Source organism: Zonotrichia leucophrys, chromosome 21 (assembly GCF_028769735.1).
Source record: "Zonotrichia leucophrys gambelii isolate GWCS_2022_RI chromosome 21, RI_Zleu_2.0, whole genome shotgun sequence".
In the NCBI taxonomy this organism is placed as follows: Eukaryota; Metazoa; Chordata; class Aves; order Passeriformes; family Passerellidae; genus Zonotrichia; species Zonotrichia leucophrys.
In genome coordinates this window covers 3,595,634-3,620,670 of record NC_088190.1, presented here as the reverse complement: position 1 = coordinate 3,620,670, position 25,037 = coordinate 3,595,634, and the positions used below count along the sequence as shown (strand labels likewise).

The 25,037-nt window shown below is 53.8% G+C and overlaps 1 protein-coding gene across 4 annotated transcripts; it reads left to right on the top strand.

The window, feature by feature from the left end:
• Positions 1 to 100: 100 nt before the first annotated feature.
• CHD5 (chromodomain helicase DNA binding protein 5) lies at positions 101 to 24,688 on the top strand. Of its 4 annotated transcripts, none has more exons than XM_064730445.1 (42): positions 101 to 243; positions 1,120 to 1,250; positions 3,634 to 3,813; positions 4,237 to 4,355; positions 5,015 to 5,253; positions 6,048 to 6,172; positions 7,622 to 7,745; positions 9,080 to 9,246; positions 9,326 to 9,547; positions 10,024 to 10,224; positions 10,310 to 10,521; positions 11,733 to 11,864; positions 12,362 to 12,470; positions 12,741 to 12,932; positions 13,273 to 13,473; positions 14,200 to 14,337; positions 14,727 to 14,848; positions 15,013 to 15,186; positions 15,824 to 15,965; positions 16,152 to 16,283; positions 16,749 to 16,866; positions 17,303 to 17,427; positions 17,760 to 17,991; positions 18,069 to 18,194; positions 18,306 to 18,478; positions 18,621 to 18,795; positions 19,163 to 19,255; positions 19,629 to 19,717; positions 19,876 to 20,009; positions 20,216 to 20,360; positions 20,554 to 20,713; positions 20,822 to 20,901; positions 21,011 to 21,137; positions 21,440 to 21,547; positions 21,837 to 21,974; positions 22,224 to 22,332; positions 22,595 to 22,727; positions 22,920 to 23,115; positions 23,266 to 23,426; positions 23,520 to 23,634; positions 23,745 to 23,795; positions 24,031 to 24,688. In XM_064730445.1, exons 1-41 carry the CDS (start codon positions 180 to 182, stop codon positions 23,750 to 23,752), a joined length of 5,871 nt encoding a protein of 1,956 aa, XP_064586515.1. In that variant the 5' UTR covers positions 101 to 179; the 3' UTR covers positions 23,753 to 23,795; positions 24,031 to 24,688. The 4 variants fall into 4 exon arrangements, with proteins under 4 accessions (XP_064586515.1, XP_064586514.1, XP_064586516.1 ...); XM_064730444.1 differs by having other exon boundaries at positions 24,028 to 24,688; XM_064730446.1 differs by having other exon boundaries at positions 106 to 243; positions 1,123 to 1,250; positions 24,028 to 24,688.
• Positions 24,689 to 25,037: the final 349 nt, after the last annotated feature.

The following is a 25,037-nucleotide window of genomic DNA, read 5'->3' as shown; positions in this document are numbered from 1 at the left end:
TTTGGGGCTTTTCGGGGAGCGGCGGGCGGGGGGTGTGGCCAAGGGCGTGGCTCATGCCATGATGGGCGTGGCCAAGGGCGTGTCCCGGGGCGGGGCCGGCTCTCGCCATCTTGGCGCGGAGCGGCCGCACCCGGCTCGGCCCCGGCGCTCGGCCCGGGGCGGGCGCTGCCCCGCCCGGCATGCGGGGCCCGCCGGCCGCCCGCGACCTGCTGGACGACGCGGACAACGAGGAGGACGTGTCGGGTAGGCGGCGGCGGAGGGCGGGGGGCACGGGCGGGGCGGTGGCATCGCTCCCATCCCCGTGGGTCCGGCCGTGCCGCGGGCGATCCTCGCTGTCCGCGCTCCCCGGACCGGAGCGCTCTGTGCCGGCTCCTCATCAGTAGCCGGTTCCCCCTCGGACCGTGCCCGCGGACCGGCTGGTTCTCCGGGCTGGGCTTGGTGCAGCGGTGCCCACCCTGTCAGACCTAAAGCAGCACAGCATGAATCAGTGAATCATGGAATCCCAGGATGGGTTGGGAGGGATCTTAAAGAACATCCAGTGCCACCCTTTGCCATGGCAGGGACACCTTCCACTATCCCAGGTTGCTCCAAGCCCTGTCCAACCTAGTCTTGAGCACTTTCAGGGATGGAGCATCCAGAGCTTCTCTGGGCAGTGCCAGGGCCTCTCAGAAGTCGAGTGATCAATACGTCCTGACCACCCCAAAGTGTTGTTGCTGTGTGAGCTCAGAAATCAAAAATGAAGACACAGGCCTAAAGCTGTATGGAGACTGGCTGGGATGCCCTGGGTTTGGGGAGATAATGATGGGAAGGGAGGTGTGCACTGGCATCACTGCCTCTGCCCAGGGTCTCTGAGCTGGTGAGAGCAGCCCAGAACAGCCTGGCAGCTGTGGCACCCATTTTCCACACAAACCCTTCCTCTCCTGCACTCACTGTGTTTTTGTGAGCTCTACCTGGGGATCAGAAAGGTGAAAGCCAAGTGCTTTTACCTTGCAGGAGAGGCCACAGAGCTCTGAGTCCTGTGGCCTGAAGCTGCTGCTCGGGTGTGCTCCTCTGTCATGGTGAGCATGCTGTCCTGTGCCTGTGCAGTCTGTCCATGTGAGCTGTCCCTTTTGTCCCCAGAAGAAGATGATGGGGTGCTGGAAGGATTGGATGAGTTTTTTGCAGAAGACCAAGTTGTGGTGCAGAAAAAGAAGAAATCCAAGAAGCTGAAAGATGGCAAGGCTGCCAAAATCAAGAGGAGGAAGAAGGAGGTAACACTGCATTTTCTCACAGGGGGCTGTGGCACAGAGGCAGCAGCTCTGAGTGCTGCTGGCAAGCAGCTCTTGGGTCTCTGTGGATGGAAAGAAGGGTCATGACACCCCCCTTGCCAAGGGAGCTGTAAACAGAGGGGCTGGATGAGGAATTGCATTGAAGTGCTGTGGGCAGAAGTGTGATGAGCTGCTGGTTGAAAGACAGGTGATTCCATCCTGCACTGCCTCTTGCTGGCCCCAGGGAAGCTTGTTTCCATCATGGCCCCAAGGAAGCTTGTTCTTGTGGCCATGGTGATGTTCTCTTTCTGCAGATACCACACAGGCCCTCTGCCCCTTGTGCCTCTCTCATTCTTAGGCACAGCTTTTTCCCTATGCTGTTTTCTGACAGGGAGAAAATAAAACACAGCTCCAAGGTATTTTCACTTCTGCCCCTTTGCTGTTGCTGCTGACCTGCCTGAGCCCTGCAGCTGTGTGTGCAGCTTGTGCTGAGCCTGGCTGCTGCTGAGCTGGGGATGGGGAGGAAACAACAGGCTGAGAGCCTCCATTTTTTTAAATTAATGCTTTGTGTGGACAGCTCTAACCAGATTCCACTTGGGGGAGACTGTCCCCTATGTCAAAGCCAGGGAGAAGCTGGAGCTGTTGGCATGAAGCAACACCCAGGCTGTCCTCATGGTCTGGGGGTAAAAGATGGGACTTCCTTTTCCTTCTCGAGAGTTTTGGGAGCAGATAAGCCTTACTCCTGCTAGAGGACTCTCTCTAATGACTTCTTTTTCCCATGGAAAATGGTCTCAGTTTATGGCCACTCGCTCTGGCCAACAGGGCGGTGCCAAGCAAGAAATTGCCAAACTTTGCTGGATTTCTCTGAAATGAAAGCTGGCAGCAGCTAGGACCCTGCAAGTCCTTAGAGCCCCTAACACCACCTTTAATCTGATCCCCAGACCCTGGGGAATGACTGCTTTTACTTACAGAAAATGGCCTCAGCTTACGGCCACTCACCTTGGCCGGCAGGGCGGTGCCAAGCTCGAAATTGGCAAACTTTGCTGAATTTCTCTAAAACAAAAACTGCCAGCAACTGGGATCCTGCAAGAGGAGGGTGGGAGTGAAGTGCAGGCTGTGGTGTGAGCCTGGTGCTTGTGCCTGCTGTGATCCCCGGGTGTTATCCAGGCTGCCCTGCTGTGGGAATTTACCGGAGCTGGAGGCGATGCACGAATCCTGCGGAAAAAACCCGCTCGGAACAGCTCAGCTGTGTTTGGAACCCCAGCACAGGCAGATGAAGGTCCTTGGCAAGGGAAGGCAGCGGAGAGGGAGATTCAACCTGTACTGCAGCAGTTCCCATGGAAACCAATTATCCTGTGCCCAATTCCAGCTGTTCCTAACCCTGCTGAAGGAGAGGCGCGGGCTGCTCTGAGGATCAGCATCCCGGGCAGGAGGGGCAGAGGGAACCGGGATGGGGCTGGGCGCTGCCCACAGTCCTGGCTGGAGCCCATCCCTCAGCCCTGCCCAGCCCTGGTGCCTCTCAGTGCCCCCAGGGACCTGGACAAGCAAGGAGGGAACCTCGTGCAGTTCAACAGAACCATGTGCAGGTGCTGCACCTGGATCATGGCAATCCCTGATATCAATCCAGGCTGGGTGATGAGCAGCTCTGCTGGGAAGGGTTTGGGTGTGCTGGTTGGTAGGAGGCTGGATGTCACAGACATCTTTTATGAAAAGTCTTTTCTTTAGGATTTTTCCTCCTGAGAAGCTGAGAGGCCTCATGAACAAAATGTAAATATTGATTATCTGCTGCTGTGGAATGCAACAGGTGGATCTGTGATTGGTCTCATGTTGGTTGTTTCTAATTAATGGCCAATCACAGCTGGCTCAGACTTTCTGTCCGAGACACAAGCCTTTGTTATCATTGTTTTTTTTTCTATTCTTAGCTAGCCTTCTGCTGAAATCCTTTCTTCTATTCTTTTAGTTTAGTTTTAATATAATATATATAATAAAATAATAAATCAAGCCTTCTGAAACATGGAGTCAGATCCTTGTCTCTTCCCTCATCCTCAGACCCCTGTGAACACCATCACAGCTGGACATGCCCTGGCCGTGTGTGTTGGCAGCCCAGGGAGTTACCTGAGTGCTCTGCCCCTCAAGCAGCCCCATTCCTTGGGGTGGCAATTAGTTCTGTTACAGTCAGTGTTGAGCAGTGGGTCATGATCTCTCCAGAAATAAACAAAAATATCCCCTGGGCAGTCCTTGCTCTTCCAGCACAGTGTAGCCATTGAAGCCTGCTCCTTTCTGGCTGTGAGGAAGGAGAATGCATCCACTGGAGATGGGCGGTTTCATGTGGGAGGAGAGTGAAGTGGGGACAGGCTTGTTCCTTCACTGTCCCTTTCTGTTTTAGGGGAGCAATGATGAAATGTCAGAAAATGAAGAGGAGATGGAGGAGAAATCAGAAAGCGAAGGGAGCGACTATTCTCCCAACAAAAAGAAGAAGAAAAAACTGAAAGACAAGAAGGAGAAAAAGCCAAAACGGAAGAAGAAGGAGGAAGAGGAGGATGACAATGATGATGGAAGTTTAAAGGTACAAAAGAGCTGGTGCTAGTGCCTGAAGCCAGGCTTGGGCAAGGGGAATTGAGGGTTTCATGAGAAACCCTTGGGTTTGGCAAGGATGAGGCTGCAGGTGAATGACTGGGACAGGAGAAATTCTATTTCCTTTGTACTTATCTTCAGTGCAGGGAGAAATTGAGTTTCTTGGAGCTGTGAAACCTGCCAAGGCCTTGCTTGGTGTTCCATGGTGGGGAGCATTTCCATGGTGCCCTGTTAATTTGTTTCTTGGGACTGCAGGAAGCATTAATTTGTTAATCGCTTGCGTGTGCTATTCCATAAATCCCAGAAACAAATCCCTGCATATCACTGACTGGGGAGATAGGGAGCACACGGCAGAGCCAGCCTTGTGCTGCTCCTCTGCAGAGTTTGCATTAATGATGACTCTCTAAATCTCCAGGAGCCCAAGAGCTCAGCCCAGCTTATGGAGGAATGGGGTCTCGATGACGTAGATTACGTTTTCTCAGAAGAGGATTACCATACTCTGACCAATTACAAGGCTTTCAGCCAGTTCCTCAGGTAGGGAACTGTGGTCCTGGTGGGAGGTTTGGGCATTGCTCAGTCAGCAGATGAAGTTGTGAAATCAGTTCTGCATCACCAGCTCCTTGTCTCTTCTTCCTCCCAACTCTGTCCTCAGAACTCCATTTATTTGGAGGATTGACTGGAAACAGCTGAAGCATTTGTTTCTCCTGCTCTCCAAAGCCCCATATTTTGTGTATGCTTATTTGAAAAGTTTAATGAAAAAACCAGTGTTCGTGAATTTCCAAAGCCCCATATTTTGTGTATTTTTATTTGAAAAGTTTAATGAAAAAAACAGTGTTCATGAATTTCCAAAGCCCCATATTTTGTGTATGCTTATTTGAAAAGTTTAACGAGAAAAACAGTGTTCATGAATTTCTGCTTGTACCATGAGCCTTTCACAGCAGGTATTTCAGGGAAAGGAAGTCTCTGAGGAGATTTAGGTGTGCTCCCCCCTTGCCTACATTTGCTTGAGGAAGCTCTGCTTTCTGCTGCCTCCCCATGAAACTCCTGCTGGGAATTTCACTCTACCACACCTTTTGGGCTGAAGTACCTCATCTTACCCTCCCACATCTTTTGTGCTGAAGCACCAGCACATGAATGCAGCAGCAGATACACCACACAGCACTGCTAATCGTGGTTCTCCCTGTCCCCTGCAGGCCTCTGATTGCCAAGAAGAACCCCAAGATCCCCATGTCCAAGATGATGACGGTGCTGGGTGCCAAGTGGCGAGAGTTCAGTGCCAACAACCCCTTCAAGGGCAGCTCGGCGGCGGCGGCCGCGGCCGCTGTGGCTGCGGCTGTGGAGACCGTCACCACCTCCCCGGGGCTCCCCGCCAGCCCCCAGCCCTCTGCCCTGCCCACCGTCATCAGGAAGGCCAAGACCAAGGAGGGAAAGGGTGGGTAGCACTCATGGGGCCTGCTCTTGCCAGCAGAGCTGGCACAAGGCTGCAGAGCACAAGTTTTCGGCAAACCGGGGAGGAAAAGAGGGTGCCAGAGGGTAATAGGAGCATCCTTGAGCCAGGTCTCATAAGATCTTTGAGGTATCACCTAAAATTACTTACCTAAGATGGCTCAGCTACCTTTGGAAGCATAAAATCGGCAGGATGGCTCCTGTTGCAGTGTTGGAAACAAAAAGGTTTAATAAAAGGCAAAATAACAAACAGAAAAACCCAACTAGGTGCAAGAGGTTCTTGCTCCTGGTAAAACAACATACAAAAGCCATTAGTTTCTTTGTTCTCTTATTTTTCTGGTAAATTGCCTAGGTGAGACTTTTTGGCTTCTGTCCAATTAGCTACCCTTAAATTTGAGGTGAAGTCTATTATGCTTATAAGATGTCTTTTTACCTAATTGAGAAGAGAAACTTCTGGGCTTCTCTCCTTTTTAAAGGGACAAAAGATAGTTTTGTCAACAGGGGGCACATTCCTGTACCAGAGTGGTGTCTGCAGCTCCCATTGGCCTTGCAGAGGCCCTTGAACCTCTTCATGGCTCATGAACCATGGCAGATCAAGCCTCTGGGTCTGCTGGATGTTTGGCAGTTTGTGGCAATTAATTAAGCTGAGCAGTAATGGGAAAGTAGAGGGATCTCCCTTTGTGCCGTGTTCTGCCTTGGGAAGTTGCTGTTCTGCTGTGCTGGGGGGTGATTTGGTGACAGTTGTTTGTAGAGTAACAGACAGATTTTCAATTTCTGCAGGTCCAGGTGTACGGAAGAAAATCAAGGGCTCCAAAGACGGGAAGAAAAAGGGGAAAGGGAAAAAGACGGCAGGCTTGAAATTTCGGTTTGGAGGAATCTCCAGCAAAAGGAAAAAGGGCTCCTCTGTAAGTTTGCAGGGCTTTGGGTCTGGGAGGGACGTACTGGGACAAGCCCTTGCTGGGGAGGTACACCCACCCCACGTCAGGGGTGTCACAGCCTCACCTGTGCCCCTTTTTGGGGCCCTGATCAGCACATCCCCCTGCACCCTGTCCAGGCTCAGATTTGTGGGACTCGTGTTTGGCTGCATCTTTTGCTAAAACCACATGACCCTGTTTACTTTCAGCAGTGCGGGTGATAATGCCATCATTTCAGATTTCATTTGCAAAGGAATTCTTCAGGGCTTGCACTGCAGCTGAACCGTGCACCATGGAGAATGCTGGGATGCTTTAATTGCATTAGCAGGGCCTGCCCACGGCAGCTGGAGTCCCGTGGCATTGCTGGAGCTGCCCAGCCACAGCTCACTGGGCTCTTCTCAGTGCACCAATATCAGGAGTGTTTCAAGGAGTTAACAGCATTTTAAACAATAATTTCCTTAGATAACAAGTGATTGGAGGTGGGGCTTTTCTAGGGGTTAATAATATTGGTCAAACACCCTGTCACAGACATCTTTTGTGAAAAATCCTTTCTTTAAGATTTTTCCACGTGGGAAGCTGAGGAGCTTCAAGAACAAAATGTAAACTATGATTATCTGCTGCTGTGGAATGCAACAAGTAAATCTTTGTTTGGCCCATGTTGGTTGTTTCTAATTAATGGCCAGTCACAGTGAGCTGGCTCGGACAGAGAGTCCGAGCCACAGGCTTTTGTTATTATTCTTTCTTTTTCTATTCTTAGCTAGCTTTCTAATGAAATCTTTTTTTCTATTCTTTTAGTATAGTTTTAATATAATATATATCATAAAATAGTAAATCAAGCCTTCTGAAACATGGAGTCAGATCCTCGTCTCTTCCCTCATCCTAAGACCCCTGTGAACACCGTCACAACACCCTCAGCTCACTGTGTTGCAGTTCCAGGCTCTAATTTCCATAACACAACCTGTTTGCAAGCACATCTGTGTGTTGAAGGGCAGGAGCCACTCATTGCTGCAGATTTTCAATCATGTATCACAAAAAATTCCTCCCATGCTCTAGAGCCACAGGTTCACCTTCCAGAGAGTCACAAAGAGCAGGAGGAGCCTGAGCACCTGGTTAGGATTGTGCAGGCTGGGGATTTGCATGCTTGAGTAAGAATTCAGATGCATTATTGTGTTTTGACTCCATGGAATGCTGGGCCTGTTTTGACTCCTTTCATGCCAAGTGTGAATGCCTGCATGCATGGACACAGGAGGGCTGAAATGGGTGTCAAAAGAGAGAGAGGGAGCAAAGTTCTGCCAGGATCTGGGAAAAGGGGCCTTTGGATGCACAGGGTGGGAGTGTAGGGTTGTTCCTCTCCAGGAGAGCAGTCCCAGCAGTGGAATGACAGCTGGAGATGGGATGCCAGCCCTTGGACTGGGTGTGCTTTGCTTTTTCCCTCTGCAGAGCGAAGAGGAGGAGCGGGAGGAATCCGACTTTGACAGTGCCAGCATCAACAGCAGCTCCGTGCGCTCCGAGTGCTCAGCTGGGCTGGGGAAGAGAGGGAAGAAGAGGAAAAAGAAAAAGAGGAGTAGGCCATCCTTTGTACTCTGTTCCTGTTCTGTTTGCATCTCCCTGTTCTGGTGGTGCTCCCCTGGCCCGTGCAGCTCCGGGCTGTGTCTGGCACTGAGGATGTGCCCGTGCCTGTCGGTGTGAGTGGAGTGTGAGGTGCTCTCTTGGTGCCCAGGCCCTGCTGCTGCTGGGGAGCTCGTGCCTGCCAGGAGTTTGTGGGGTCTCCAGGGAAGTGATTTTCTGAGGAACAGCCCCTGGAGAGATGTGGCTTGTGGCATGCTCCCAGCAGAGCAGGGCAGGCTGTGGGTGAGGCCGTGTGGAGGTGAGGGATGCTTTGTCTGTGTGAGCTGTGCAGTCAGGCAGAGGCAGGTGGCAGAGCTGTGGCAGCCATGCAGGGACAGGGAGGCATGAGAGCCAGGGAAGGGATCTGTCAGGATCTGCCAGTGTGACCACATTTGTGTGTGTGTCCCTTCGTCCTTCCCGGGTGGATGTTGTGCCATGGCACCTCTGCAGAGCAGCCCCCTGTGCTGAGCACGTTGCTTTTCTGTCTTGTGTCCTTGTTTGGGATGAGATATTTCAGATCCAGGCACAACATCCTTTGGCTTCTTAGCTTTTATGATGGATTTTTGCTTCCAAGAAATGGAAGAGCAATTTCTGAGCTGGGGATCAGTTAGGGTGTGACGCTGGCCAGCCTCCCTGTTGGCTGGTGAGGCTGGGCTGGCTGGCTAGCCCCATGTGTGAAGGGCATTGCTTGTGGCCTTGAGGGCCCTGGTGCTGGAGGTAGGCAGCTCCTGCTGCGTGCTGGAGGAGTGCAAGGTTGGAGTTCCATGCCAGGAGTTTGTGGCAGAGCTGGGAATTGAGATGAGCCATTCTGGCCCTTGCAAGATCTCGTTCCTCTGCTCCTTTTCCCTTCCATGCTGTGTTGAGAGTGCTCCTGCCTGTGTGCCAGGGAGCCCTGAGGAAGAGCAGAGTAGTCCCAGGAGAGGAGTCCTGTCCTTGGCCGTGTCACCCTTGCATGGTGCGTTTGGTGCTGGTGCCTGGGGAGGTTTCTCTGACCGGCCTCCCTTGCAACCTCTCCAGGTTCTGGCATTCTCCATTGAGAGCCTGAAGGAACCAAAGGATGATACAGTGTGGAGAGAGAAAGAGAGACAGAGGTGAGATGATGATGCTGTGTGCAAAGGTGAACTGTGCTGCTGAGGGACAGAGAGGTAGTGGGAATTAACAGGAGGGGTCTGAGGTGAAATGCTGTCCTTATTTCCTTAACTGTATGGTAGAGGAGCACGTGTCCCATTCCCTCCGGGAGAGCTGGCTGCCCTGCCACCCCTCTGACTGTCCCCTGTCCCTTGCTTGCAGTTGAAGAGGGGGATGGCTACGAGACCGACCACCAGGACTACTGCGAGGTGTGCCAGCAGGGCGGGGAGATCATCCTGTGTGACACCTGTCCCCGCGCCTACCACCTGGTCTGCCTGGACCCCGAGCTGGAGAAGGCCCCCGAGGGCAAGTGGAGCTGCCCCCACTGTGTGAGTGGGGTCGGGGTGCCCTGGGAGTGGGTGGCCTGGTGGGGGAAACCCTCGGGTTACACTGGCTGTGCTTCCCCAGGAGAAGGAGGGCATCCAGTGGGAGCCGAAGGAGGAGGAGGAGGAGGAAGAGGATGGCGGTGAGGAGGAGGAGGAGGATGACCACATGGAGTTCTGCAGGGTGTGTAAGGACGGAGGGGAGCTGCTGTGCTGTGACACCTGCCCGTCCTCCTACCACCTCCACTGCCTGAACCCGCCACTGCCAGAGATCCCAAACGGGGAATGGCTCTGCCCACGCTGTACTGTGAGTGTTCCATTCCCTTTCCTTACTCTGTCCCTGCTCCCACACCTGCCTGGCCTGCCATGGCTGCTGCTGGCCCTCACAGCCCTGCCCTGTGCCCCAAACCCCTCTTTGAGGAGTGTCACTGCCAGATGTGTGTGCCTGAGAGTGCGGGGTGGCTCTGGAAGGCTCTGCTGCCTCTGTGGTCTACCTGTGGGAATTGCTGGCTGGGAGTTTCCTGGCCTGGTTCCTGATGGGATGTCAAGCCTTGTTTGATATGTAGCCTATAAAGAGGGGCCTTTTCTGCCTGGTGGCAAGACCAGAATATCTCATCTCAATCCCCCCATGGGGAATGCAGAAAGTGTCACGGACACTTCTCAGGCACCCAGTGCTGGCCGCTGTCTGCTCAGCACTGAGCTCCCCCTTCTACCCTCACTTCCCCGTTTGCCCCTGGCAGGGTCTCACCTTAAACTCTTCCCTGTTTGTCCCTGTGCCCCCAGTGCCCTCCCCTGAAGGGCAAGGTGCAGCGCATCCTGCACTGGGCGTGGAGGGAGCCGCCTGCCCCGCCGCCGCCCGCCGCCGCCCCGCAGCAGCCAGCGCTGCCGCCGCCCAAGGCGCTGGAGGGGATCCCGGAGAGAGAGTTCTTTGTGAAATGGGCCGGCCTGTCCTACTGGCACTGCTCCTGGGTCAAGGAGCTGCAGGTGAGCCCAGGTGGCGTTGGTGCAGAGCCCTCACCCAGCCCTGTGCCCCGTGCCCCGGGCTGAGCGTGGCTCCCCTGTGCTGCAGCTGGAGCTGTACCACACCGTGATGTACCGCAACTACCAGCGCAAGAACGACATGGACGAGCCACCGGCCTTTGACTACGGCTCTGGGGACGAGGACAGCCAGAGGGAGAAGAGGAAGAACAAGGACCCCCAGTATGCCAAGATGGAGGAGCGGTTCTACCGCTACGGCATCAAACCCGAGTGGATGATGATCCACCGCATCCTGAACCACAGGTCAGGAGCCTGAGGGAGATTCTGCCATCCTTCTGCAGGGCCAAAACCTTGGGCTGGTGGGATTTCAATTTCTGGTCTCTGCTGAGGTCTCTCTTCCTTGGAGGTTTGTTTCTAGGCTGAAGCTGAGGCTGGAAGGGGATCCATGCTGCCTTACTTTCATTTCTGCTGTGTTTCATATTAAAAATAGAGTTATAGCAAATTTCCCAATTTTCCAAGCATCAAACCTGAGTGGATGATGATCCACCATGTCCTGAACCACAGGTCAGGAGCCTGAGGGAAATTCTGCCATCCTTCTGCAGGGCCAAAACGTTGGGCTGGTGGGATTTCAGCTTCTGATCTCTGCTGAGGTTTCTGTTGGCTTGGAGGCTTGCTTCTAGGCTGAAGCTGAGGCTGGAAGGCAATCCATGCTGCCTTATTTTAATTTCTGCTATGTTTCATATTAAAAATAAAGTTATAGCAAATTTCCTAAAGGTGGATGCACAGTGTTCCACTCTCTCCACTCATACTGTTTGGGTCCTGTTGCAGCCTAACCATTCTGTAAATTCCGATGCTGAGGGGAAGAGTCAGCATGTGGCTGACTCCCTTACAGACATTGACATTGATATTTCTTTTCTGTAGAAGAAATTGCCTGTGAATGAGATGTGCTGTGCAGATGGGGTTTCTGCATCGAGTGGCTGGAGATGTGTTTTTCTTGAATTTCTACGTTTCAAGTGGCAGCTTGAAATATCAAGCAGCAGCAGCAGCTCTGCTGGAAGGCTGCGTGGCAGGAAAGAACTAAAGCTGCCTGTGTGATTTTCATGTGAGCTTTACCTTGTCCAGTAACAAGGCAGCAGATTTCCCTGTAGGCACAGAGTTAGACCTGGAAGTGTGTTTATTCTGTTTTTGGTGTGAGCAGAAATTCATAGAGTGGTGAATTCTTCAGGTGAGAGGGGAAGCACTGGTATCCATCCAGGCCTGGTGAAACAGGGAAATGAGGTAGTTAGTGGAATGGAAAAGCAACCTGTAAAGCTTAATTGTTTGACACACACAGCTGAATAGGCATTTCTGCTGGAAATGTTGATACTTTATGTTCTTGTACCTCAGCTTGGATGTCCTGGTCTGCAGGTGAAGGCAGAGGATGAGGCATCCATCTCTGCAGAAGCAGATCATGGAGAGCTGCTCCCAGGGGCTGGTGGCATTCCCTGATCAGCTTTCTGTGCCCTGTGTTGCAGCTTTGATAAGAAGGGAGACATCCATTACCTGATCAAGTGGAAGGACCTGCCCTATGACCAGTGCACCTGGGAGATCGATGACATAGACATCCCCTACTATGAGAACCTCAAACTCCTCTACTGGAACCACAGGTGTGAGCCCAGAGCTGGGGAAACTGGGCAGAGAGCCAGGGCAGCCCCTGCAGGGGTTTGGGACAAGGGGGACACAGAATTGCCCCATTTTGAGCACACTGCTGCTTGCAGCGATTTCTCTTCAAAGATAGGTGGAGGCTGGCCCTCCTCATGTGCCATTTTGGGGCTGCTGGGCCATCTCACCTGCTCTTTTCCAGCCTGTGCTCCCCTTGCCCTGTGTCTGCATTGCCATGACATTCATGGTCTCCATGGCCATGCTGCTGCCTGTGGTTTTGGGGGAAAACCACACTATTCTGAATTTGCTATTTTTTATTCAGGAGACTGTGTGGATTGTTGTAAGGGGAAAATCAATGCCCTGTGAGTGCCCCTGCTAACAGGGGCAGAAGAGCTTCTGTGGGGAGAGGGGAAATGGGGTGTGGGAGGTGTTTCTGTCCCTTGGCTCAGAGCTGATAGAAGGGTGACCCCCTGCCATCCCTGACGTGTGCTGGCTGTCACAGGGAGCTGATGCTGGGGGAGGACACGCGCCCTCTGAAGAAGCTGAACAAGAAAGGGAAAAAGCTGAAAGAGGAGAAGCTGGAAAAGCCTCCAGAAACACCTCTTGTGGATGTGAGTGAAAGTGGTGGGGACTGTGTGGTGGCATGGGAACCTGGAGGGGGGGTGGGCTGTTTGTGCCCTTCTCTGGTTCCTTTGGGGACCTTGTTTCCATTGCAAATTCTGGAGTGATGTTGCTGTGAGGAGGCTGGGCTGTGCCAGGGACGGTGTTTGTGTCTCTTTTGGAGCTGTTGGATGTTACAGCCCTAAAGAGGGCTGTGCTTGGGTGCAGGGGAAGCAGGGGCAGGTGGTTTTCACTGCTCTGTGCCCTGGCTCTCCTTTCAGCCTACAGTGAAGTTTGACAAGCAGCCGTGGTACATCGATGCCACGGGAGGCACGCTGCACCCTTACCAGCTGGAAGGGCTCAACTGGCTGAGATTCTCCTGGGCACAAGGGACAGATACAATCCTGGCTGATGAGATGGGGCTGGGGAAGACAGTGCAGACCATTGTGTTCTTGTATTCCCTGTACAAGGAGGTGAGTGGAGCGCCCAGGGTTTCGGGATGGCAAACTTAAATTCATTTTGCTTGGTTTTTCTTGCTAGACCATGATGCAAAAGGTACAAGGGTTGATCTTTGCTGTTTATAGCTTAGTTTTCATTATTGTTTCATATTTTCCTTATGGTATGTAGTCTCTGTTGCACCAATGGTGTGTTTTCTATCATCTATACTGGGACTAGTAAATGCTTTAGTTGGGTGTGGGGAGCAGCTTTGTTACTCCAGGTCATGTTGATTGGGCTGGAGTTTGGCATCAGGAGGATCTGGTGTTAGCAGACATCTTTCAGGGAGATCAGCCTGGGCTCTGTCTCCCTGAGCAGGGCCACTCCAAGGGGCCGTACCTGGTCAGTGCCCCCCTGTCCACCATCATCAACTGGGAGCGGGAGTTTGAGATGTGGGCGCCTGACTTCTACGTGGTGACCTACACGGGGGACAAGGAGAGCCGCTCGGTCATCCGGGAAAATGAGTTTTCTTTTGAGGACAACGCCATCCGCAGCGGGAAGAAGGTCTTCAGGATGAAGGTGGGAGCTCAGGGTGTGCCTGCCCCTGCCCTGTAGCCATGATGTTTTCTGAAAAATCTTTTCCTTAGGATTTTGTTCTCCTGAGAAGCTGAGAGGCCTCAGGAACAAAATGTAAACATTGATTATCTGCTGCTGTGGAATGCAACAGGTGGATCTTTGATTGGTCTCTTGTGGTTGTTTCTAATTAATGCCCAATCAAAGTCCTGCTGTCTGACTGTCTCAGTCACAAGCCTTTGTTATTGTTCCTTTTCTATTCTTGCTAGCCTTCTGATGAAATCCTTTCTTCTATTCTTTTAGTATAGTTTTAATATAATATATATCGTAAAATAATAAATCAAGCCTTCTGAAACATGGAGTCAGATCCTCATCTCTTCCCTCATCCTAAGACCTCTGTGAACACCATCACACTTCCCTTAACCTGCCAGTAAGAAAGGGAGAGGAGAATTTGACCTGGAGAAAGTCCCTGGTCAGCTTCTCACATAGGGAAGCTGGCATTGTTTACAAATGCAGATTTGTGATGAGCTTTAAAGATTTCTGCCAGAGCTTTTCTATTTCTGTAGCCCCTGGCTTGGTTCTCATGTTGGGGTGTTCTGCTGGCACAACTCAGCTCTGTGCCAGGCAGTGCAGCCCTTCCCATCTTGGACCACATGCAGCAGCAGCAGCAAAGGTGGAGTCTGTCCTGTTGGCCGCTCTTATCCCAGCTTTTCTCTCCCTCTGTTCCTCCAGAAGGAAGCCCAGATCAAGTTCCACGTCCTGCTCACGTCCTATGAGCTGATCACTATTGACCAGGCAGTGCTGGGCTCCATAGAGTGGGCCTGTCTGGTGGTGGATGAAGCACACAGGCTGAAGAACAACCAGTCCAAAGTAGGTGCCAGGTGTTTGTGAGTGATTTTTTTTTTGGCTCTCTTTAACATCCTGTGGCATTAAAAGCCCTTCAGCAGCAGGAGAGGCAGCAGCCTGGCTGCTATCATGGAAGGGAACTGATCCCTCTCCTTCCTTTCCCCTTTACCTGAGGCTCAGTGCAGTCTCCAGCTCCTGGGCTGTTCACCCAAGGAGGAGACAAGTGCTGTGAGCCAGGGATACACAGGATTGCTGCCTGTGCTCAGTGGGAATGGCTGGGAGCAGGACATGAGGGCACCCTGCTCTGCGTGCCCAGCATGGGGGTCACTGCTCAGTCTCCTGCTCACTGCAGAGCCCACAGTGACACAATGGTTCCTTGCAGTCCTTGTCACCCAAACTTGTTTCTTTTCCAGTTCTTTAGAGTGCTGAATAGCTACAAGATCGATTACAAGCTGCTCCTCACAGGGACTCCGCTCCAGAACAACTTGGAGGAGCTCTTCCACCTGCTCAATTTCCTGACTCCAGAGAGATTTAAGTAAGTTGCACTTACCAGGCCATCAGGGTGGCTCCTCACAAGCATTATATCTTCTCTTGTTCCTCAAAAGCTCTGCCCTGGTTTTTAACTCATAAAGCTGCAGATCCCTTTGCTTTCACCTGCCCCTGTTGCTTAGTGCCATGGGGCTCTGGCTGCTTCCACAGCAACCTGGAGGGGTTCCTGGAGGAGTTTGCAGACATCTCCAAGGAGGACCAGATCAAGAAGCTCCACGACCTGCTGGGTCCCCACATGCTGCGGCGGCTCAAGGCTGATGTGTTCAAGAACATGCCGGCCAAGACGGAGCTGATCGTGCGTGTGGAGCTGAGCCAGATGCAGAAGTGAGTGATCCCAGGGGTGCCTGGCTTCCCACAGCACGCTGAGGTGTCACTGGGGATGGAGGGGTCAGACCCTCCTGGGGCCTGCTGCAGGAAGAGTGGGAGTGCTTTGTGTCTCACCAAGAGCAATGTTCCATGTGGTTGAGCTGGGCTCTGTGCAGTGCTTGGGGCATGGGAGGCTGCCAGTGTGGCTCTGGGGGCACAGAGGAAACACTGAATCCCCTTCTCCCATTCCTGGCACTATAACATGGCCTGTGCTGCTGGAGTGCCTGGGCCAGCCTGGAGCGTTGCTGCTGTCCCAGCTCTTTTTCTCTAGGCTGACCTGTTCAGCTTCAGTGGCATCTCCTGCAGCTCAGGGCACTGCCAGGAAGGGCCTGTCACTTCTTCCCCCTGGCTGGCACCCAGCAGAGGGTGGTGGTGGAGGTGCTGTGCCCCTCAGTCCATCCCACTCACTGCCAGGGCTGAGATCCCCCCAGAGCAACTGGAAACACCCAGCCCTAGGTGCTGAATTGCTTTAAAAACCTTCCAAATGTCCCTTTTGCATCTTCACTAGGGGGGTTTAATTCAGTGTCCTCCTGTTTGTGCCAGTCCCATACCTGCCCCAGCTAACACAGTGCCTGTCCCATCCTCCCTGCTGCAGGAAATACTACAAATTCATACTGACAAGGAACTTTGAAGCCCTGAATTCGAAAGGTGGTGGGAACCAGGTCTCACTGCTCAACATCATGATGGACCTGAAGAAGTGCTGCAATCACCCATACCTGTTCCCTGTGGCAGCTGTGGTATGTCCCCTGTCTCAGAATGTTGAGTTGCAGCTGCTTCCATGGTCCTGCTTTGGTTAACACGTGGGTTTCCATGCAAGTGGTTTCATACAAGGACCTTATTTTCTGTTTTGGAAATGCAAGTGAAGTTCTCCATGAGGTTAATGCAGGTTGTCCTTGTGGGCACTGACCATGGTACCTTTACAGGAGGCCCCTGTGCTACCCAATGGATCTTATGATGGGAATTCTTTGGTCAAATCTTCTGGGAAACTGATGCTGCTCCAAAAGATGCTGAAGAAGTTGCGGGATGGCGGTCACAGAGTTCTGATCTTCTCGCAGGTGAGAGCAGGGAGGGATAATAATAAATGCATTTTAAAAGGAATTTGTTTAAATTATGTATGGGAAATTTGTGCTGGGAACAGACAGAAATAGGTGGAATAGCTGGTGACAGCTTCTCCCCCAGGCAGCCAAGGCAGTAATGGTGCAAGGGCTGTCCCAGCTCGCTCCTGAGGGACTGCCTGTCGTGTTTAAGAGCTGTTAGCTCAGGATGGGAAAGAGACAACAATCACGAGGCTCCTCTTTGGGGAGGGACAGTCAGACACAATTCCTTCCTGCTGGCAGAGTTGCCTGTGGAAGATGGGATGTGAGTGTTGCTCCTCTGGCAGCTGCCTGTTGGCTGTGCCGCCACCACTGAAACCTCTGAGCTGTGGGCAAGGACCATGCTGGGGCAGGGCAGCTCCCCAGGGGAGGCAGGGCTGTTTGGCCATGCAGACCCTCTCATGCCATGGTCACCTTGCCCTGTAGATGACAAAGATGCTGGATTTGCTGGAGGATTTCCTGGAGTATGAAGGCTACAAGTACGAGCGCATTGACGGGGGCATCACCGGCGGGCTGCGCCAGGAGGCCATCGACAGGTTCAATGGTACCCACCTTCCTGCCTTGCTGAGGGGGCCATGGGGGGCATGGCAGTGTGTGGCCAGCAGCAGGGCATCTGCCAGTGCCCAGAGCTTGTGCCACACTCGCAGGTCTGGCTTCCTGTGGCACGGTGGGGCTGCTCATACCATGCCATTAAGCCCTTGAATTGGTTCCAACATGGAACCCTGAGTGTGCCAGCAGCTGTTCAGCTGGAGGGGCTCCTGCCCTTCCCTCCAAGATGACAGAGCTTCCCCTTTGCTCTGGAGCTGGGTTCTGCAGCACCTGGTTCGCAGGGAGCGATGTGTTTTCACTCCTTGACACCCCTGCCTCTTCCTTGTCAGCTGTGGGAGCCATTCTGTCCCTCTGAAATGGTGCTGCTCCTCTCTGTGAGCTGTGCTTCCTTCTGTCTCACCTGTTCCCACCTCTGGGTTTGTCGTTCTCAGCTCCTGGGGCTCAGCAGTTCTGCTTCCTCCTCTCCACCCGCGCCGGTGGTCTGGGCATAAACCTTGCTACGGCCGACACTGTCATTATTTATGATTCTGACTGGAATCCCCACAATGACATCCAGGTTTCTGACTTTCCCTTTTCCTTCCTGTGTAGTAAGTACCTCTCTGGCTGTGCCCTCTCTTTGCCCACCCTCACTGGGATTTCAGTATCTTCCCTTGAGAGCTGCTGACACTTTCTCCTGTGTTTGTGGGTGTTTCTGCTCAGCAGTCCCTTTCCCTCACTGTCTCCTGGCCTCTCTGCAGTCTAGGAGACACCTGGCATATAAAACTGTGACATTCTCACTTCTCCCTCATACTTTCCTCAACTGGGTGCCTCTCAGGCAGCTTGGAGGGTGAGAAGCATGGCCCTGTTGTCCATGTGGCCACCCTCTCCAGCTCTGTTCCCTGCCTGCAGGCGTTCAGCAGAGCTCACCGCATCGGGCAGAACAAGAAGGTGATGATTTACCGCTTCGTGACCAGGGCCTCTGTGGAGGAGCGCATCACCCAGGTGGCCAAGAGGAAGATGATGCTCACACACCTGGTGGTGCGCCCGGGGCTCGGCTCCAAGTCAGGCTCCATGACCAAACAAGAGCTGGATGACATCCTCAAGTTCGGGACAGAAGAACTCTTCAAGGATGATGTGGAAGGTGAGGTGGGGATGCTCTGAGTGGGGCAGGGCTCTCTCTAAGCTGCTGGGGCTCACTGTTCTCTCCCTGTGCCACAGGCATGGTGTCTCAGGGACAGAGGATTGCAATGCCTGATGCTGTTACCCCTTTCTCAGACACACTGTCAACAAAAGGGGGTGCAGCAGCCCCTGGCATGAAAAAAAAGCATGGTAGCACCCCACCAGGTGTGTAGCCCCTCTTTGCTGGGACTTATCCCCTCACCTGAGCCTGCCTGGCTCTGGAGCAGACTGTCCAACCCCTGATCTGTGCTGCTGCTCCCCTGGCTCTGCTCTCAGGTGACAATAAGGATGTAGATGACAGCAGTGTGATCCACTATGATGACGCTGCCATCTCGAAGCTTCTGGACCGAAACCAGGATGCGACGGACGACACGGAGCTGCAGAACATGAATGAGTATCTCAGCTCCTTTAAAGTGGCCCAGTATGTTGTGAGAGAAGAGGATGGTGTGGTAATGTGATCAGTATCATGTCTTACAATCACCCCTTTGTACATCCCTCCGTGTTCCCTCTGCTCCCTCTGCTGTCCCTGCATGGGGCAGGACCCTCCCTGCTCTCTCCCTCTGCTCGAGCTCCCTGTCTCTGGCTCTGCAGGAGGAGGTGGAACGGGAGATCATCAAGCAAGAGGAGAATGTGGACCCTGACTACTGGGAGAAGCTGCTGCGGCACCACTATGAGCAGCAGCAGGAGGATCTGGCCAGGAACCTGGGCAAGGGGAAGAGAATCCGCAAGCAAGTCAACTACAATGACACCTCTCAGGAGGACCAAGGTACGGCCACAGGTGCTTGGCTTCTGACTGGGCTCATGGACAGAGCTGTCACTTGGTGTCTCTCTGCAGTTGGTAGATTTCCTGGATCTGTACTTCCCAGATTCCTAAACTTTCCAGTGCAGAAATTTTCAATTTTTTTTTCCTTTTATTTGTTGGTCTGTAAACTCTGGTTTTGCTGGAAGAATCTAGGAAAGACATGTCTGTGGGCAAAATATTTAAAATTTGAGAACACGATTTCCTGTTGCTGTGTCCCCCTCTCCTGCTGCCTGGCAGTGAATTTCTGTCATACCCACAAGCAGGCTCTGACCTGTCCAGCACATCCCCCCCAGGCAGGGCCCTCTAACCTGGCCTCCCTTGTGTTCTGCAGAGTGGCAGGACGAGCTCTCTGACAACCAGTCAGAGTATTCCATTGGCTCTGAGGATGAGGATGAAGACTTTGAAGAGAGGCCAGAAGGCCAGAGTGAGTTGATGTGTTTGTTGATACTCCCCTATGATTTGGAAGCATCAGGAATGGCTGGGTTGGAGGGACTGGTGTGCCCAGGGTTTCTGTTCAGGGGACTGTGTCCCTGCTTTCTATCAGGTGAGGAGCTTTCCAGGGCAGCCAGTTTCTTCCTTGACCTTGGCAGGACTGATCTGGTCCACCACGAGGACCAGGCGTGGTTCCCCCTTGCCTGTTCTGGCCTGGAGAATGGTGGCTGGAAGGGACCCTGCAGTCTGGGCAGATGCTCTGATGGGTTCTGCTCCCATCAGGAGGGAGGGCAGGGAGCCTGGGGCACATGAGGTGTCTCTCCTTGGTGCCTGGCCCATCCATCACTGAGGCTGCTTGTCTCTAGGTGGCAGAAGACAATCACGGAGACAGCTGAAGACTGACAGAGACAAACCTCTCCCTCCTTTGCTGGCAAGAGTTGGGGGAAACATCGAGGTGAGCCTCATCCAGAGCAAGGCCAATGCTGTTCCCGGGCTGCCTGAGGGCTGGATCCCTCTGTGCTGAGCCACTGGGACATCAGTCCTGGTACAGCTGTGGGGCTCCAGGGAGCCCTGTGTTGCTGAGGCCACTCTGTGATTTTTGGTTTCCTGCAGGTTCTGGGTTTCAACGCCCGGCAGCGCAAGGCGTTCCTGAACGCCATCATGCGCTGGGGAATGCCGCCCCAGGATGCCTTCAACTCCCACTGGCTGGTCCGGGATCTGCGGGGGAAGAGTGAGAAGGAGTTCAGGTACAGAGCTGCTGGCGGGCAGGCAGGGCTGGGAGCCTGCACCCCTTCTCTGTTGTTGTTTCATTGAGTGTCTGTTTCATTGAGATGTCATCTCTTGTTCCCTTCCTGGGGGTGAGAATTCCCGCATCCATGGGTGATGGGATCTTGTGTGTGCTGGGTTGGGCAGGGAGGCCACAGGCCAGGACTGAGGTCTGGCTTCCCTGCAGGGCATATGTGTCCCTGTTTATGAGACACTTGTGTGAGCCTGGGGCCGATGGTGCTGAGACATTTGCGGACGGCGTTCCCCGGGAAGGACTGTCTCGCCAGCACGTGCTCACCCGCATCGGGGTCATGTCACTAGTAAGGAAGAAGGTGGGTGAGTAAAATTATGAATGGGCCTTTTCAAGAATGTTGTGGATGCTTTTCACAATGGGGTGGGTGCAGTAATCCTGCCAGCACAGGATAAGCACTACTCTGTGGATGAGTAGCCTGTACATGCTGACTCCGTGGCACCAGCTGGGCATGTCCCTGCTCTGTTTGACCTGACCATGTGTGTCTGTCCCAGGTCCAGGAGTTCGAGCATGTCAATGGGAAGTACAGCACCCCAGACCTGCTTCTGGAGGGCCCAGAGAGCAAGAGATCCAGCGAGGTCGTGTCTTCAGATCCCAACACGCCTGTCCCAGCCAGCCCAGCACACACACACGCGGGGCCAGGGGCCCTTGCAGGTATCCAGGGGGTTGTGGCTGGGATCTGCCTTGGGAGGGAGGTGGTTTTGCAGGTGCTTTACTCATCAGGCGATGCTCAACAGCTTCCAAGCTTTGCTCTTCCTACAGACAAAACAGAAGCACAGCTGGGGTTCCATGAGGAAAAGGAGCTGGTGGAACAGAAGAGCAGAAAGGTGTCTGACAGCCAGGTGAGGTGGCTTTGCTCAGCATCTCCTCCAGGGAGTTTTCCCTGCTCTGCATGGGAGCTTGGGGTATTCCCTAGCGAGGCTGATCTGGGATGGGTGCTTGGCCTTTTAGGTACCTGCAAGTGGTGAGGTGGAGAGTGAAGAGCCCCCAGAAAGCTGTGACAGCAAGGAGAGGCCAAGGAAAGAGAAGCAAGAGGATTGTGAAAAGGCTGAGCCTTCCTCTGAGCCCCTGGTGAAAGGTGGGACTGTGTATCTTCTCTGTGTCACTATGGGGAACCTGAATGTCACAAAGTCCTGCAGAAATTCCTGAAAAAGCAAGTTGAAAATTGCATTAAATGGTCATTTTGAGGGGCATTTGTTCCTTCAGATGTCTCAAGGAAGAGGGAAAATGAAATACATTTATTTGATAAATTGCAGAAGAATGTTCTCTTTCAGCATCTTGAATGTACAAACAATAGTTACTTTACCTAAAAGGGAAAGTCTGTCTGGATAAGTAGGTTGTTCCCTGCAGAGCATTTTCCATGTCAAACATTTCTTGCAGGCCTGTTCCCTCCTGCAGACGAGGGGATTCAAGAGCAGGAGAAGCCTTTGGAGAAGGCAGAGCTGAGCAGCAGCCCAGGGAAGGGGGAGGATAAAGAAGTCAAACCAGGTGAGGCATGAGGCTTTGGAGAGAGGAGAGTGGAAAGAATTCCCAGAGTGAGGCCGGTGCCTGGCACAGTGACAGAGCGTGCCACAGTGTGGTGGCAAAGATGCCACCAGCACTAGTGGTGCTCAGGAGCCACGAGTGGGAACAAGACCCTGTTGGGGTGGGCACTGCCTGTGTTAACAGTGGGACCTGCTGGGAGGGGTTGGTGGCTTTTGCAGCAGTGGCTGGGCTGTTAATGGGTGGGTCTGGTGGTGGAGCACAATTAGGCCAATTCCTTGTGTTTGCCAAGCAGAGGATGGCAAGGAGGAGGAGAAGGAACCAAGTGATGCCCAGCAAAATGGTGACAAAGAGGAAGAGGAGGAAGGGAAGAAGGATGACAGAAACATTAACTTCAGATTCATGTTCAACATTGCTGACGGTGGCTTCACAGGTAAGAGTGAGAGGTGAGGTGTTGGCCTGTTCTGCAAAGCTGCTGCAGAGGCTCTGAGCCTGTTCAAGCAAGGTGACCCCTGCGATGGGCCATGGGTGGGCTGGTGCTTTGCTGGCAGCAGCAGACCTGGGTCTGCACTGTGCCTGTGCTCCTGAGAGCTTCCATCACTCACCCTGCCCCCGTGCTGTGCACTGACCTGCAGTCCAGCTGCCTGACCAGGCTGTCTCCCTTCTGCTCCTGCTTCCACAGAGCTGCACACGCTGTGGCAGAATGAGGAGAGGGCTGCCATGTCCTCTGGCAAGATCTACGACATCTGGCACCGCCGACACGACTACTGGCTGCTGGCAGGAATTGTCACGTACCCTTTGGCCTGGCAGAGCAGGAGGCACGAGGCTGGAGAGGCCTCTCTGGGGGTGTGGGAGCTGCAGTGATGAGCAGGGAGAGGGTTTGGGGCCATGGTGTCATTGTGGGGTGGCGAGAGAGGCCTCTCTGGGGGTGTGGGAGCTGTGCTGGAGCTGCAGTGATGAGCAGTGAGAGGGTTTAGGGCCATGGTGTTACTGTAGGGTGGTGGGCAGGCTGTTGGCTGGCTGGTTCTGCCCTTGACCCTTCTCCCACACCAGCCATGGCTATGCCCGCTGGCAGGACATCCAGAACGACCCACGGTACGTGATCCTGAACGAGCCCTTCAAGTCAGAGATACACAAGGGGAACTACCTTGAGATGAAGAACAAGTTCCTTGCCCGGCGTTTTAAGGTGAGTGGCAGGCCCAGGGCTGGTGAGTCCTTGGTGGTGGGAGGACCAGAGCAGCACCACCCTGAAGCCAGGGGGGTTTGCCAGCATCTTCTGTGAGTGAAGTGGGGAGTGGACTTTGCAAGGAGCTCTGTTTTTACTGGTTTATAGTGGGGCAGGGTTTGGTCCTGAATTTTTGTCTTCTGCCCCTCCCAGTTGCTGGAGCAGGCCCTGGTGATCGAGGAGCAGCTGCGGAGGGCGGCGTACCTCAACATGACCCAAGACCCCAGTCACCCGGCCATGGCTCTGAATGCACGGCTGGCAGAAGTGGAGTGCCTTGCTGAGAGCCACCAGCACCTCTCCAAAGAGTCCCTGGCTGGGAACAAGCCTGCCAACGCTGTCCTGCACAAGGGTATGTGCCTGCAGGGCTGGGAAGGGCTCCCCACCCTCACCTGGGGAGCCAAGCCAGGAGGTCTCCCTATCTTGTGTTCTCTCTGCCTGCTCCTCTCAGCTTGCTGGGTCTGACAGGCATCCCCTCAGGTCCCTCCTGCTTTACTTGCAGTGCTGAACCAGCTTGAGGAGCTGCTGAGTGACATGAAGGCTGATGTGACACGCCTGCCCTCCATGCTGTCCCGCATCCCGCCCGTGGCTGCCCGGCTGCAGATGTCAGAGCGGAGCATCCTCAGCCGCCTGGCCACCCGAGGAGGGGACCCAGCTGCCCAGGTCTGTGGGGACAGGCACAGAGCCCTCACTGAGAGGGTCATGGGCAGGGCAGGGCTGCAGGCCCGTGTCTTTTCTCCCTCCTTGCCTCCCCAGGGCTCCTTTGGCTCTGCCCCGATCTTCAACAACAGCTTTGGGCCAAATTTCCGTGGTCCTGGGCCAGGTGGGATTGTCAACTACAGCCAGATGCCTCTGGGACCCTATGTGACTGGTAGGCTGGGGTTTTGCTCTTGGGCAGAGAAATTCAGAGGGTGGATTTGGGTGGTCAGGGAGTGCTGCCAAAGGACACTAGTGAGCAAGGTGTTTCCTCTGTCACCACAGATATTTAGCAGTTCCCATGATTTTTGCCTGCAGCTCCCGCTCCTAGCTGAGGTAAGGCTGTGCTTCCCGCTCTCTGTGCCGTTTGCTGGGGAACATGAAGGGGTGGGGGGCTAAATGGAAGCTCCATTTTGGGCTGCCCCCCAGTGCCAGTATCTGACTGTGGCCTCTACCTCAAGCAGCCACAGTGGAGGTGGGAGCAGAATCTGCAGCCCATCCCAGGTGGGGTTGGCATGCGGGGAGAGTTCAGATTTGGCTTATGGACAGCCCTCCTCTCTTCTCACAGCAGCCCTGGGGGACAGCCCCCTGTCCCTGGCCACGAGCCGCTGTTGCCAGAGGTCGGCAGGGAAATTGTGCCAGCGTTGCCTGCGTGGAAGCCAAGCTGCTGCTGCTGCCGGCGCTGCCGCGCTGTCCCGCTCCCGCTTCAAGTGTGCTTTGCCTGCTGCGGCCCCCGAGGGAGCGGCGGGGCCGGGGGTTTGTGTCCGTGTACATTTTTTGCACTTTCTTATTGAAGACTTGAAGAGTTTGTCTGGGCAAGGTGGGCTGAGGGGAGGGAGGGAGGGCTGGAGCTGCGGTGTTTGTCTGGTTGTGTTGGCAGGTGTAGGGGTGAGTGGAGGCCAGTGGTGCCATGTCCCGGCCGGCTGTGCTCCCCAGCTTCCCCCTAAGGGCCGTCTCTTCATCCTGGTGGTGTTGGAGCAAGCCCACGCCTGTTGCTGCCCTGCTGGAATCCCTGGCACTGCTGTGGTGTGGCTGGGGGTCCATTTGTGCCGGGTTTGGGGCAGGCAGATGGAGGGGATGTGGGTGGGACAGAGGGGACAGCTGGAACTGGGATGGGGATGCCTTGAGCGTGGTGGCACCGGCAGCCGTAAGCAACGCCCCTGCATCCGCTTCGTGCTCTGTGTGTCCCGGTTTCTGTTCTGTGTTTTAATAAATCCTTTGGGAAGGACGCAGTGCAGTCTGGCAGGGGAAGGGATGCTGGGGGGCCTGGCTATGGTTTTGGTACCCCTGTGGACCTGCACTTGGTACCCCTGTTGTCCACACACATACATACGTGTCCACAGGAACATACACAGACATGCACATGGAGACACAGGGACATGCACACATGGACAGACAGACATGACAATGTGGTGTATCTACAGTTACTGTTATCTCTGCATGGTGCACATATATCCACACGTCTGCATCACTCCCACACATGTACCTTTTCATATACAGCACGTGTAGATCTGTGTAGATATACACAGAACTGTTTCAAATCTACATGTGTGCATATATATCTTTATATGAGCATAC